The 14,911-nt window shown below is 37.1% G+C and overlaps 2 protein-coding genes across 3 annotated transcripts; one reads left to right on the top strand and one right to left on the bottom strand.

The window, feature by feature from the left end:
* The first annotated feature begins 3,692 nt into the window (after positions 1 to 3,692).
* Positions 3,693 to 8,748, top strand: LOC114717299 (transcription factor PIF1). Of its 2 annotated transcripts, none has more exons than XM_028902407.1 (10): positions 3,693 to 3,831; positions 4,018 to 4,102; positions 4,201 to 5,023; positions 6,148 to 6,246; positions 6,335 to 6,400; positions 6,508 to 6,573; positions 6,840 to 7,256; positions 7,582 to 7,669; positions 7,987 to 8,071; positions 8,155 to 8,748. In XM_028902407.1, exons 2-9 carry the CDS (start codon positions 4,035 to 4,037, stop codon positions 7,989 to 7,991), a joined length of 1,632 nt encoding a protein of 543 aa, XP_028758240.1. In that variant the 5' UTR covers positions 3,693 to 3,831; positions 4,018 to 4,034; the 3' UTR covers positions 7,992 to 8,071; positions 8,155 to 8,748. The 2 variants fall into 2 exon arrangements, with proteins under 2 accessions (XP_028758240.1, XP_028758239.1); XM_028902406.1 differs by having other exon boundaries at positions 3,693 to 3,885; positions 3,963 to 4,102.
* Positions 8,749 to 10,033: 1,285 nt separating this feature from the next.
* On the bottom strand, positions 10,034 to 13,858 carry LOC114717290 (26S proteasome regulatory subunit 4 homolog B). The gene is made up of 6 exons (XM_028902397.1): positions 13,319 to 13,858; positions 12,566 to 12,811; positions 11,500 to 11,669; positions 11,127 to 11,343; positions 10,862 to 11,002; positions 10,034 to 10,306 (listed from the first exon to the last, which is right to left on the bottom strand). Exons 1-6 carry the CDS (start codon positions 13,799 to 13,801, stop codon positions 10,223 to 10,225), a joined length of 1,341 nt encoding a protein of 446 aa, XP_028758230.1. The 5' UTR covers positions 13,802 to 13,858; the 3' UTR covers positions 10,034 to 10,222.
* Between the last annotated feature and the right edge of the window lie 1,053 nt (positions 13,859 to 14,911).

Genomic DNA, 14,911 nt, shown 5'->3' with positions numbered 1-14,911 from the left:
TGCAGTACTTTTACGTAAGACGAGGCAAACTCATCTACATATTTATTTCGTAAATCGTAAAAGCACTTTTGAAACCATGGTTTGGTTTCCATCCAAACATCTCCTAAGAGTCTGTTTAGGACAAGAAAAAGGGAGGAGAAATAAGAAATTTTAATGAATTTGATTTAAAAAATTGGACATTAAAGGTTGAAAGTTTTTAATTGATTTTTTTTTACTCTTTTATCTTATATTTTTTTTAATTAAAATTTATAACTTCACTTTTTAAACTTTTTAAATTAAGGTTATTAAAAAATTTTCTTTCATTTTCCTTATACTAAAGGGACATGTTATTGTCATTTCAAGTGTGATTATGACCCTTTAATTAGCTTGATCCTCTAAAGTAGTGCGTATTTTCTCAAGAAATTTTATGGATAACAAATTACACTATCCGTTCTTATTCGTGAATCATTTTTTAAAAGTTTTTCATATTTTTTACTGGTAATTCATGTTAATGTTTCTGGTCATGCATTTCAAATTACAGCAGAAACTTGTGCCGATGCTGAAGTTAAGGCTGTCCGCTTTGAATTGCCAGAAAAGTCCTAAGACGATAATTATGATGTTTTAGATGTATATCAATAATTTGGAGAGGACATGTTGTCCTTTGAGTAGAAATCACAATTAATGATCTATAGGAATTGACATGCTTGGCCTAGACTTCATGATCAAACAAGGCCAAGACAATACTGTCTACTATTGTCTCCAGCTTGCTCAATTTGGTTGTCGTTTCTCATCCATTTGTATAGTAATCTAAATGATTGAGCATGTACACTATTTAAACAAACAACAAAAACAGTAATTTCTTTGTATATTTATTATTTATTGTAATTCAAACATAACATTAAACAAAGTTTTCAAGAACATCGTCTACATTATATATAAATGTTATTTTTGAAAATCAAATTCTTTATACTTTAATTAATAAAATAAATACCAATCAAAGATATAAAAGTTATACCCAGCTTTAATTTTACATCAATAACTTGGAAATATAAAAAGAAAGCAAAGGTGGTGTTCACGGAATTGGAGGCATATATGTCATTTTTTCTGTGTGTTGGTGACCGTTAGTTTTTTTTATTTTTTATTTTTTACTTTTATTCCTTTTTTAACCGAAGTGATTTTCCTTTGATTTTACGCTTTTAAGACACACCCATCCACTCTTGTAGCATGTTAAGTTTAAACTTTAAAGTAAATTGTATTGTTCATGATTTTTAAATAAAGACAGTATTATCAATTTTGTATTAAATGTAGATATACTAGTATAATATGTATTAACATATGTTGGAAAAAAATGATGTATTTGTTTGGCGACTTTTCTTGCCAACTTTTTGGCAACTATTATGTTTATCGTAGTTTATGTATCTATGGCTAAAAAAAAAAAAAATCAAAGTTGGCGGGAGAAAACAGCAATGATTATGTTAAACAATTAACAATTCTCTCCAATGATTAGAAGATCCAGTTAAAAAGAGATGAGTGATTTACTCTGATTAATCTCATCACTCCTTTTTGACCCTCTCTCTTCATTGGATAATAATACTACTGCTATTCTATGTAGAATAAAAGTTCAAATTAAACAAATATTTTATATGTTTTAATTTTCCTACCAATCCTAATTATTAATGAAATTTTTCTCAGGACATAAAATTTTTTTTTGATTGTTCATTTAATTATAACATAATTTTTGGGCCTGAATTATTTTTATATCTTTGTGTGTGCGTGTGTGCGCGTGTGAATTATATGTAGCAAGTAGCGGCAAGTGTGACTGCGCCAACAAAACTTCAACGTGTATGATTGAGTTGCTGAGTTTGAGAAGACCGCATGCACGTAAATAAGCAAAGAAGCGCAGCCCATTTTTGGCCATTTTTATAAATGTGAATGGCCATTTTTGGCCACTCACATTTATAAAAAATGACATGTGGATCTCCTTGATAATGATATAAATATATATATGTCCCTATTATTTATTTTCTTTATTGACAAAATAATTAAATAATCAGCGAAGATGCAAACTGACGTCCCATCTTGAAGATAACAATTTTTAATCAACAGGATAGAAGGACATAAAGTTAGACAAATACTAATGTTTTTTATCCGATTAAAATTATTTGGAGAAGAATACAGTCACAATAATATTAATACAATAATCATCATCGCAAATTTCCCCTTTTTTTTTTAATACTTAGAGTTAGATGCTAAGAATTAAAAAATAAGATATCTTTTACTGCACCGACTTAAGTATTAAAGCAAAGCAAACTTCATCACCCGACTTAAGTATTTAAATCAATCTTCTATTTGTACCTTAAAAATAAGCTTCATAATAAGGAGATGGTGGGAGGCAAAAAGAAAACTAACTTAACGGGAATAAAAAGCTTTGTTTTGCCACATCATAAGTGGGTAATAAACTTATCCATCAACGTGAGCCACTAATAAAAGATAGGAATATAATCAATTGGTAGGAGCATACCTGGGAACCGAGATTCGCTTCTCTCCCCATAAAACGTAAAGCAACGCTGGGCGATGCCAGCATGTTTAAATTAAAAACATTTGTTCTTTAATAATTAAATTAACAATATTTTAGAAGGTGTTTGAATAGAAATCAAACTATAATTTTAAAAATATTTTATGTTTTACAAAATAAATATATAAAAAAACTTGTCTCATTTTATAAAAAATATTTTTAAGAGTTACTAAACACTCTTTTTGTTATAGTAATAATATTAGTAGCAGAAGTTCACAAAGGGAAACTGGTTGGTAGAATTGGCAAAGCAAAGCGTATGTACTGAAAATACGAGTAAGTAAGGTGGGCCCCCCACCTAGCCATTTGGCGCTCCAAGGGGCGACCTCCGCCCCCCGGAAAGGATCCGCCTCAGCCTCCTCTTCTGACAACCTCTGTACTCATGAAAGCCAACGCTAGCAGAATTTAAGTTTGAATTTCTGTTAGGAGAAGTATCATATTTAGTACTCCTCCGATCCTTATTATAAGACCCAATTTAACTTTTTATTTGGTCCTAATTATAAGACCCAATCCATTTTGTCTCTTATATTTATGCATTTTTTCCAAGATAATCCGTCTAATAATGATAGTTTTAGCCAATATACTTAATTAGCAAGGATATTTTAGGAATGACAACACTTATTTATTATAAATAACCAACTTAACTTACTTCCTTAATCTCCTCAAATAAGTCAATTGGGTCTTATAATTAGGACCGGAGGAGTATTTGACAGTATCCGAATAAAATTATTTTTAATAAAAAAATATCTATGTTTTAGCAAAAAAAAAGAAAGGCAACGCTAAAATATAAATGAAAAAATCAAAAAGGAGCTCATTTTAATGTGCATATATTATTAGCTCGATCAAGCAGAAATGGGAGCGCTAAGCGTATATACAAAAATACATTATTTTATTGGCCAGAGAAAGAATGGGTTTTAAAGAGAAGAGGGGTGAGAATTGAGAAAGGAGAAGAGGTGAATGGAGTACAAACCGTCAAAAAACTTTTTCGTCCTTTTGCTTCGCATTATTCGGAGAGAGACATCTTATCTGTGGCTGAGTTTTGGGGCTGCTCCCTCTGTTTCCCTAACCAAATTAACGCTAAAGGGCAAACAAGGCGCAAACATCAGCTTCCAGCCAACACCAAATCTTTCCGCAAAAACTGCCCCATTCATCCTTCCACGATTTCTCATCCCCTACCCACCGATTATTAGCCCTGATTCGTATACATTCCAATCCACGCTCAATCTTCCCCAGTATCCAGCTATATTAATTTCCACACATATCTCTCACCCATCAATTCACAGACCCACAGAACTGTATGCTCGTGAATGGTGACTAGCTGGGGAGTTGCACCTGTGAGCTTCCTTTTTCTGTTAATTGATAGCTTCTGCTTTGGTCAATTGCTTCTGATGAATTATCCTTCTCCTTTTAGGAATTCTCTTTTACTGTTAATTAGCTCAACGGAATCAGTATGAATTACTGTGTTCCAGATTTCGAAATTGAAATGGATGATGATGAATATCCGATGCCCACGTCTTCTTCTGGGGTGCCCCGCCAAAAGAAGCCCTCCGTGTAAGTTCTTTTCAATCTCCCAAAATAAAAAACTCCGAACAGGTTAATTTTCTTCAGAGTGTTTTGGTTCCTTTAATTAACAGTGAAAATTGAAACAGGGCCCAGGACGACATCATGGAGCTCCTGTGGCAAAACGGCCAGGTCGTGATGCAGAGCCAGAATCAACGGTCTCAGAGAAAACCGCAGCCAGAGAGGTACCCTGATAGCGTAATTCCAGCCGGTCCATCGACGGCGAGTGAGATTCGACCCTCACAGCAAGTAGAACAACACTATCAGAATCAACATGTCTTCATGCAAGAAGATGAAATGATTTCCTGGCTTCATTATCCCATCGTAGATGATCCTCCCTTGGATCATAACTTCTGCGCCGACATCCTCTACCCGCAGCAGCCTGCTGTCAATAACATTTCCATGCAAAATCCTGACCGTAAGTCTCAAGCAACGGAACTTCGGCAGCCATCGAGGTCGGTCGCTCCACGGCCGCCGATTCCACCTCCACGGAAGCCGGAGCAGGTGCAGACGATGATACCGAACTTCGCGCACTTCTCGAAACACAATGCGAGAGTCGAAACGGGACCGTCGAGTTCGAAGACGGCAATGAAGGAATTGACGGTGGTAGATTCATGCGACACTCCGGCCTTGATGGCGTCGGCTTCCAGAGTCTCGGAGGCTTTCAGAAACTCGGCGGAGCCAACAAAGCGTGATGAGGATCCCGGAACCCTGAGCACTGCCGGGGCCGCGGCGCCTTCGTCAACGTCGGTCGGCGGAGATACTGGCTGCAGGGGGACAACAACGTGCGAGATGATGGCGACGTCATCTCCGGGGGGTTCGAGCGGGGGTGCTGAACATGCAGGGAAACCTCCGACTGAAGATCGGAAACGGAAGGGCCGGGAACCCGATGAATCGGAGTGCCACAGCGAGGTGAGTGAATTTGCAGTTACATTTTCACCGTTTTCCCTTCCTCTTCTCTTTGCACTTTCCCTGTGCGTTGGCCTCCGCCATGGTGCTGACGATGAGTGACGTTGAAGCTTTCGTAGGACTCCAACATTCTGACTTGCGAGTTGAGTTGCCAGTAAATTACTGCTCGTTCAATGACTGCCAGTATTTTTTTTCTTTTTTAACCTTCAAAAATAAAAAGAGTCAAATTCCTACTGGTAACTGGCATATCAATTTTTTAAAGGAATTTTAGCTGAACTAGCAGCAATAGCATCAGTGGCCTTTTTTTTTTTTTTGGGGGGGGGGGTACCAAAAATATCAAACTGCGTGGTTAATTATTCATCACTGGCCTTATCTTAATTATGCTTATATAGTTGTATTTCATATATATATATCAATATTTCAGGTATGTATTTTTATTTTGTTGAAATATAATCATAATTTTTTCAATAATCTAGTGGAGTGATTTTGTTTTTAATATGACTGTAAAATTAGTCAAGTAAATTTGTTCTTGAAAAAGCCCTCTATCGGGGAATAATTAGCTCTATTAATTGTAAATAAATTAGATGATAATCAAACGTAATTTTTGAAGCAAGATTGTATAAGGTAATCGTAAAGTTCATGTATAACTTTACTCAAACATAATTGAAAGAAATTAATATATTAAAACCAAATCTAAGCGCCCCCCCCCCAAAAAAAAAACACTTGATTAAACAAATGGAAAGCATCTGCTTTGTTCAATCGACTGGTGGAAATGTCCACAGCCGCCATTGAATAAATAGGGTTGTTTAAGACTTTAATTTGCTTTAAAACGGTTGGAGAACGTAATCATTGGCCAAGCTTATCAACTTATTCCAGTGGTCAACGAGAAGCTTTTGGAGCCAGTAAGATGTTTTTGCTAGATTGTCATTCACTCAAACCATAGCCAATTAGGACTAAGAACTGACATAAACCCAATTAAAGTTAGCAGGTCATGCACTCAGATTCTTCTGCGAAGAAGCTGTCACTTGCAACGGAACATGACTCAGATCAAAGGCTCTTTCCATAGTTGTTATCTCTTCCTGATCTTCCTTTGCTTCTTACTTTCCATTTGTTTTCTTGCAAAAAAGGATGTCTACGGTGAATCTGCTGAAGCCAAGAAACAAAACTGCGGATCATCATCTACTAAAAGATCCCGTGCTGCAGAGGTTCATAATCTCTCGGAGAGGGTCAGTGCATGGCATTCGTGTAAAAATTAACATGTTGATATCTTTTTCTTACTGTTCATAATCTTCTTACGGTTACATTCACATGCAGAGGCGTCGAGATAGGATTAATGAAAAGATGAGAGCCTTGCAAGAACTTATCCCTCGCTGCAATAAGGTCTCACAGTCTTACTACTAATTTCTTGGGCATATGGGGTGAAGGGTTTTGGAATTAATTTTTCTTCCTAATGGTGATTTATAACTTCCATTGCTTTTCTGATTCAGTCCGACAAAGCTTCAATGCTGGATGAAGCAATTGAATATTTGAAGTCACTGCAATTACAAGTGCAGGTGAATTCTTCGTTTCTTCTATCTTCTAAGTACACCTACAAATGCACATAATCTTTAAGCTGACCGACCCTCAACTCAACAAAAGGTTTTGGTAAAAATGCATAAACCTCCTGTTGCATTCTTATTCAAAAGCTTTCATCAGAACAAGCTCCACATCCCTTGATTCAGGCATGTACTATAACTGTCGTGATCAAATATGGAATCATCATGCATATTTCTATCCATGTTGACATATCATAAATCATGACTATAATTCATGTATGCAGATGATGTCCATGGGATGTGGGATGGTACCAATGATGTTTCCCGGAATCCAACAGTATATGCCACCAATGGGGATGGGGATGGGGATGGGGATGGGCATGGGCATGGGCATGGGCATGGGCATGGAAATGGGAATGAATAGGCCACTAATGCCATTTCCCAATGTGTTAGCTGCTTCAGCTATGCCACCGGCGGCGGCAGCTCAATTGGGACCAAGGTTCCCTATGCCTCATTTCCAAATGCCTCATGCCCCTCAGCCTGATTCATCTAGAATGCAAGCAGCCGCTCCAAATCAACCGGAAAATAATATGCCTCCTTCTCTTGTCCCACCTGTTCCCAGTCAGTCACGGATCCCAAACTTTAGTGATCCTTATCAGCAATGCCTTGGTCCCCACCAGATGCATCTACAGTTCATGCAGGTAAATATTGTCATTTACTGTCCCCCCCCCCCCCCAAAGTAATCTCGCCATACCTCTGACCTATCGGGTTTCCAACTATTTATAAATCAGTCTTATTTAGATGCCTCATTTACTAAGTAATCCTTGAGATGACTGCACTGACTCCCAAGACTTACCACAAGTCAAACAAATTTGTTTGCTCGTGCGAAGTTGGTTTTTGGTGCTCGAGAACTGCCATTGATTCTTGACGAACTCTTTTTCCTTTATCGATCACAATTGAAGGTCAATCTTTTATGAGCTTCAATGGATGAGCACATTTATTTATGAGACTGATTTTCTTGAACAGAACCAGGCAATGAACAACCCAACTGTCAGCAAACCAAGTACCATTAAGAGCCATGAAAATGCAGAAAATAATCAACCCGGTCAACCAGGTATGGATACGATGCTATATCTCAGTCATCTACAGAAATTTGCTAGTTATGGTGGAAAAGAAAGGACGCTTGATAGTGTGAAAATTTACTTTGAGCTTACTGTGTTCTTGGGTTTCATTCTCAAGCTTCTGTAGAATGTTAACCTCAGGAGCTGGTTGCTTACTATGTGTGAGAAGAAGCATGTTATCTAAATCAATGTAGCAACATAATTATCACTTGATAAGACAGGGCATGCCCGTCTTCTTCATATTATAGATCAGCATTAATAATTCTTTGGCTTCTTATAAAATTTTACTGAATTCTACCTGTTGCCACAGAGTAACTATCAGGCACAGAACCAGAAAAAGATACTAATGGCGCCTCTCACTGTTGCTATAGCTGGAACTAACAACACTGACAATGGTAGGATATTTTGTGTTGAAGCAGGAATATTGCATGAAATAATTATAATTTTCACTAACAACGGACTTGTGTGTGCATTGCAGGTTACTATCCTGGCATCCATAGCATAGCTGCCAAGTTTTGTAGTGTAAGAGAAGGAAGTTATTATCTGTTCTCAGTAGCAACCTAATCTATACAAACTACTAACATGTAAAATTATTGCCATCTTCGAAAAGAGGGATTCTTTCGTGTCGTCCTCGTCATTATTATTCTTACTCCTCTCCTTTCCCCCTCAAATTTTTGAAGTGATAGCCACAGAGAGTCATTCTGTACTTGTGATACGGTTAGAGGAAGCAGATACAAGGCGCAAATACAAGATGCTAAAAGACCGCTTCTTTATGGATGAAGCCTCAATTCTTTTGAGAGCAATGCATTTGCAGGGCTTTCCACGACTGATTGTTTGGTCAAATTCTAAATTATATATATACCTCAATGTCATAATACTAGCACATTCATTACTGTGTGGCTGTTGTTTCGTTTTTGGTACTGTGATTTCATGTAAGCCGTTGATTGAGAAGTTGAATTGGGAATCCGGAATGCTCATAATGGAACAAGAAAAGGAGCAGGAAAGGTGTAATAATGAAGAATGGAAGGTGGAGAACATGTGATAAGTGGTCCCATGGGGTGACCACACTATAGCCTCGGAGCCCAGATTCATGCCCCCTTCCCTTCCTTTTCTTTTCCTTTCCCTTTCTCTTCTTAGCGCTCAGTCTCAGCCATTAATTTGCAAATGGGTTTGATGAATCTGATTCAAATATCTGACTTTGACATTGCTCCATTACCTACACACTTATCCCCTGTTCACAATGACCTAGTTCTCATTATAATTTCTTTGAAGTAAATAGAATGATTTTCTTCAGGACTGACAAGAAAGGAGCAAAAAGAGGGGGGGAGGGGAGAAGCAGAGACTTGACATCAGTATTGAATGGAAGAAATTTTAAAAGTCAAGGTCAATAGAGAATTTACAGTTTAAAAGTAAAGGTCGATAGAGATGTTAAAACTAGACTGGTGGATCTGAGCAGCATATCTGCTATAATGGGATATGATGATCTCTCTTCACATTCACAATTAAAAAATTCTTGAGCTAGAATCTTGCGCTCGACGTCTATTTATCGCGTAACTCAAACCCTACCTCATTAAATTAGACCAAGAATTTGAAAATAAATTACTCGTTTAAACCAATTCAATTGATGGGTAGAAAAGCCATTAGCTTGAAGCCTGCAAATGTCAATTATCAGTTAACTAAATTCAATACTCAAGCTGGACGCCATCTTTTTTCACTACAAATGTAAGCGATGCTTATGATCATCTTGTTTCTCTGCACTGTCATGCACGGTGACAGGGTCATCCCCAGGATAATGTACGTTTTCTGTTTTCCCTTTGGTCCAAGATTTTAGTTCGAGTTGGTTTTATGGATCGGTTTGTTTCTTGGTTTAAACTACTCACCATGGATCTAAACCGTTAGCTGAAGTCATGGATTGCCTACTATAGATAATTAAGCAAGAGAAAATGACTTCAAGGAAAGTGTAAATATAAAGCCTAATTATCATGTTGATCTTAATTCTAAATATAAAACTTATTTTTTATATTTATCAATTTTTAAATTACATTTATTGATTTTTTTTTTAACCATAATCAAATAGAAAAAAAAAAAATAATTATATATTTTTAAAAATATATATTATATTTCTTATAATTAAATAACTTACCTAATTTTTTTTCAATTTAATTAAATTAGTTAAACAGATCTTACAAATTAAACAAAGGCAGAACAACACGCAATTTCGCCTGAATCTCGAGGACTTCGAGAAATTATGGCACCCAAATATTTCTGTCTGCTCACGCTCCCAAACTTTAGTCCAAATTTGCACATTCCATGAAATTACGCTTATTATAAATACGGATGACTGCGTAAATCTCGTAATTAGCTAATGAGACTAGAAATTAACAGTGAACAAAATGATCAACTAAATTTCAATATAGTTCACATTCAAATACCATGCTGTCATGCCCAACAACTAGTGCGGATGAATCTCCACGACGCAAACAAATAAAAATTTTTGGCTGAACAATAGCATTAGAACCAAGTCTGAAATGGCGCAAGATTATATTTCACATATAAAGTCCTTCTGGCACCCCTTCTTTCTTCTTGAACATCACCTTGTCTTTTGCCTTCTTGAAATCCGCATGCGTTACCTGAAGAATGGGATACAAAATTTAAAAGCAAGATAAAAAGCATTTTCAAGTCATGAAGGTACATAGATTTTTTTTTTTTCCAAAGAAAAAAAAAACAAAGGCATTCAAACAAGTGGATAACCATCACGTTCTTAAAAAGAAAGCACTTTTAGCACAACTCATAACCGTATCCATAGGTACAATCCAAATTATATTAGTGATAAAACCAAAAATGATGAACTAGGTGCGGGTGGCCCTTCATTTCTTTCACACTAATTCCATTTGGTGTAGGTTGCCAAACCTTGACATGTTCACCCAGAGAGATTCAACCCAGGCCATATTACTCAACCCTGATAGATTTAATTTAGGGCATTTTAAAATGATATTGACCAAACTCCCCAAGAGATTCAACCTATGCTATATTATCTCAACCTTGATAGGTTTAGGGCATTTTAAAATGACATTGACAAAACTCCCAACTCCGTAACACCTATCATTAAACAGTTTCTGCGTCATGGCATTACCTTGCCCAATAATGCTTTATAAAAATTAAAATGAAAAAAAGGCCCCACTAACCTTCATACGGCGTTCTCTTAACGCAAGTAAGCCAGCTTCAGTACAAATTGCCTTTATATCAGCACCAGAGAACTCATCCTTAGTCATGACAAATTCTTCCAAGTTGACATCATCAGCTAACGTCATCCTCGATGTATGTATCTAAATTTTAAAAGCAAGAGGTACTTAGTCAGATGATCGATTAGATCGTGAATACTAAGCTATCCTAGAGAATAAGCAGAAACCAGATTCAGCAAACTGCTTTCATAAAATCAGTAATGCCTACCTGGAAGATGCGTCTCCTTGTTTTGATATCAGGAAGAGGAAATTCTATCTTCCTGTCTATACGACCAGGTCGCAGTAAAGCAGGATCAAGACTCTCAATCCTGTTGGTAGCTAGAATCACTTTAACATCTCCTCTTGAATCAAAACCATCTAACTGGTTCAACAACTCCAACATTGTCCTTTGAATTTCACGCTCCCCACCAGAGTGGGCATCATACCTGTAAGATGTCAACAGTTAAGCTCATTAATGGGAGGAAACACAATCCTAAAAGCTTAAAAAGTGATCAAGCACATCAATTTTGTTGCCAAAACTACATCAGACCCAAGGTTTCTTTACAAACATGTGGATTTGAAGTCAATACTCAACAACTCACCTCTTTGTACCTACAGCATCAATTTCATCAATGAAGACAATCGAAGGGGAAAGATCGTCAGCAACTCTGAAAAGTTCCCTCACAAGCTTTGGACCATCACCCAAGTATTTCTGTATCAATTCACTACCAACAACACGTAAAAATGTTGCTGATGTAGAGTTTGCCACAGCCTGAAAACACACAAGAGTTAGACCTGAAAAATTGTATATATGTTTTTGCGAAGCCCATCATAAGCAGTAACAGAGATAAAACAATGTGGCAAGACACGGGTTAGGAACTGCATATAGTTGCACAGGTCAATTTAAACTTCTAAGATCAAATAATAGCAAGAGTCCACCATATCGCGGCTACAATTAATTACATTTTTCAAATACTCCAATTTCCAAATGTAACTGTACTTGCAAAATCTATTTCAAGTTATCAAAACGTGGCTGCCACCTGAAGGATGAACCGTTTCAAGATATGAATTCCACGTCCAATGTGTTCCTCTAAAAATGATATATTATGAAGTCATATCCACCCCTAACCAAGCCAAGAAGAATTAAAAAGCCAACTCAGAAAGAAGTAGATTGAAAGGGATGATTGAAATTGGAAACTTAATTTTCATCGTCAAAGTCGGGACATGTCTCTTTTCAACAGTAAGTTCATCAGTTCACTTGTCACAAGTTTTTCATATTAAAAATAGAAGCAGTTTCTTTTGCAAATAGAGGGTCACGTGCGATAATACAAAAGGAAAATTTCCCTCTAGCATCTTTAACCCACTGACATATTACTACTAACCGGCAAATCACAGGAGAATTTCTAAAAAGTAACCTAATCAACGCAGAAACACATCAAGGAAACATTATCAACGGTATTTTTTTAATGGCGCATTCAACATGATAACATGCAAAGAACTGAAGAAGTAATTTATTGCTTGGAGGCATGAGAAACTACTTTTAAACCACGCATAAAAAAGCCACTGCAGCAGCCCAGTATTAAGAGCTTGCAACGTGAGAGATAAAATGAATTGTTGAAATTCAAACCAAATGGCCCAATTAGAAACACATTAAATCACAAATCACACCTTTGCAAGCAAAGTCTTCCCTGTTCCAGGTTCCCCATATAATATGACCCCCTTAGGAGGCTTGATACCGATGTCTTCGTATAGCTCAGGATGTGTCAGGGGAAGCTCAACTGCTTCCTTGATTTCCTGTATCTGAGCATCTAAACCACCAATGTCAGCATAAGATTCCAAAGGAGCTTTCTCAACCTTCATAACGGAGACCATTGGATCAACTTCATCTTGAAGAAGCCCAACAACGGAAAGCACCTGGCAATAAACCATAAATGATAAGAAAGTTTCTACATATTCTTCATCAATACATCTGAAAATATGAATTAGATCAAGAATAGACCACTAAAGCAAATAAGCTGGGCAATTTCCAGGTCACACTAGATAGAGTTAAAAAAATTTCATATGAAGTTCTGTAGCTCATATTATATTGTACACGTAGCACCTAATAATCTTCAACACAGCATTCTGAGACCGATGATTATCTCGACAAGTAAACAACTTTGAAGGTATCTTTACAATTTGAGAGAAGAGAGGAAAGAACAAAGATTTTATAAAACATTTTCATTCCCTCCCCTCCCGTTCCATTATGCCCCAAGAAACCCTAACACCATCTGAAGGAACCGATATAATAGCAGCGTAGTTAAACAAACCGCAATCCGCACCGGCACTATCCATCCTAAACCTAGGCCGCAAGGAACCCCAATAAACATATAATCGAGAGCTAAATTTTACGATTAAGCACCGAAAAGAGCACGCCCATACCTTATTGTGCATCAAAATTGCACATCCAGGCTCTAATTGATCCTTATCCACAAAGGACAAGATTCCCACGTAGTACTCCGGCCCGACCGAAGACGAAACAATGGCATGGTTCTCGTCTATAAGCTCCTCCAAGTTACCAACGCTCATAGGCGAACCCCTAAGGTCATCGACTTTGGATCTGTCCTCCTCGGCCTTCTCCTCCTGAGGCTTGAGACGCTCCTGATTGGCCACAAATTCTTCCTCCATCAACAAGTAATCCTTGATTCGCTCAAGCTTCAACAGCCGGAGCTTACACTTAGTCAGAGGCGTCACTGTAGGCAGACGAGCCGCCGCCTCCGGTCCCTTCTGCTTTCGCTGCTTACGACCGACACGTGCCGGCGGTGCCGCCGGCTCAAACTTCTTCTCCTTCTTGCCACTACCATCCTGTTTCCGGTCTCCCGGAAGACCTTGACGATTGAGACCACCCGGAGTTCCCTGACCCATAATTTGTAAATCGCAGGCGTGCCGAAAAAGTGAGAGCAGAGAAGGGAAATAGGGAATATAGAGACGAGAAAAGAGTGAGGGAAAGTAAGTTCCTAAGTTGGCTTTGAGCGCAAGTTAACCGGTGGATCCATTGGGAAATCAAACTTTCAAGCCCAAACCAAATTTATTTGGGCCAAGGAACCGGCTTGACCCAGCTCAAACAAATGAATTTAGGTGCGCTTAACGTTTTCCGGCCAATGGAGTGAATCGCAAACCCGTGGGCTTTTTCATATAGGACCCATTTCATGGGTTTTACTCCTGTTAGCCCAACGCACCCAGATATGAAAGATTTATACTTAGGGGGTGTTTGGATGAAAACCAAACCATAATTTCAGAAGTGATTTTTCGGTTTACAAAATAAATATGTAGAGGAATTTATCTCGATTTGCGGAAAAGTGCTTCTGAGAAGCACTTTTCAGGGTTTCCAAACACCTCCTTAGCCCGCATATTGAAACCAACGGGGCTAATGCCTTATGATATAGCGACTCAAGATTTGAATAAAAAATTATACTTGTATAATTGTTTGTTTTTCAATTCAACTATACAGTTCTTATGTTATTATTCTTTGAAAATTATACTTATATTTAAATCAAAAAGAAAAATCAACGGATCATATGAAGATGGAATAAGTGATTAAGGATACTTTATTACTTAAGCTTATGTGCTTTTCTGTACACTGATTTACATCTTTTAATTCTAGTATAACCAGATATATTCATACAATTTAAGAGGTGCATTTTTATACTCAAGTCCCGGTGAAATGTGCAGAAAAAATGGAACCCATCGAAATGTGGGGAGATAAATCTGAAGACCAAAATAAATTACATAGAACCTAATAAAAATACTATACTATCTCCAATGTTTGATATAAGAACTAGTAAAGATTGAATTTGATCTTAGATATAATATCACAATTCATTTTATCTTTCTTATTTACCTAAGCTAATACTATTAATTGCATATATTAAGTTAGTTTTAATCCAAGTGATTTTAGAGAATGTTTTAAGAAAATCAATACATATTGTTAACAAATAACTAATTTAACTATATTTTTAATCTATTCAGATTAAT

Source organism: Neltuma alba, unplaced genomic scaffold (assembly GCF_004799145.2).
Source record: "Neltuma alba isolate B1F8T4 unplaced genomic scaffold, ASM479914v2 tig00011729_pilon, whole genome shotgun sequence".
NCBI lineage: Eukaryota > Viridiplantae > Streptophyta > Magnoliopsida > Fabales > Fabaceae > Neltuma > Neltuma alba.
Note: the sequence above shows the minus strand (reverse complement) of the source record. Positions and strands in the feature narration are given on the sequence as shown.

What these genes read in the sequence shown, in the direction of transcription:
- LOC114717290 (XM_028902397.1), bottom strand. Translation starts at nt 13,801, where the DNA reads ATGGGTCAGGGAACTCCGGGTGGTCTCAATCGTCAAGGTCTTCCGGGA. An exon ending in GGAAGACTTTGCTTGCAAAG is followed by an intron (nt 11,670 to 12,565) that starts GTGTGATTTGTG and finishes GTGTGTTTTCAG; the next exon opens with GCTGTGGCAAACTCTACATC. An exon ending in TAAGAGAACGCCGTATGAAG is followed by an intron (nt 10,307 to 10,861) that starts GTTAGTGGGGCC and finishes CCCATTCTTCAG; the next exon opens with GTAACGCATGCGGATTTCAA.
- LOC114717299 (XM_028902406.1), top strand. Translation starts at nt 4,002, where the DNA reads ATGAATTACTGTGTTCCAGATTTCGAAATTGAAATGGATGATGATGAA. An exon ending in AATCGGAGTGCCACAGCGAG is followed by an intron (nt 5,024 to 6,147) that starts GTGAGTGAATTT and finishes CTTGCAAAAAAG; the next exon opens with GATGTCTACGGTGAATCTGC. An exon ending in TGCATCTACAGTTCATGCAG is followed by an intron (nt 7,257 to 7,581) that starts GTAAATATTGTC and finishes TTTCTTGAACAG; the next exon opens with AACCAGGCAATGAACAACCC.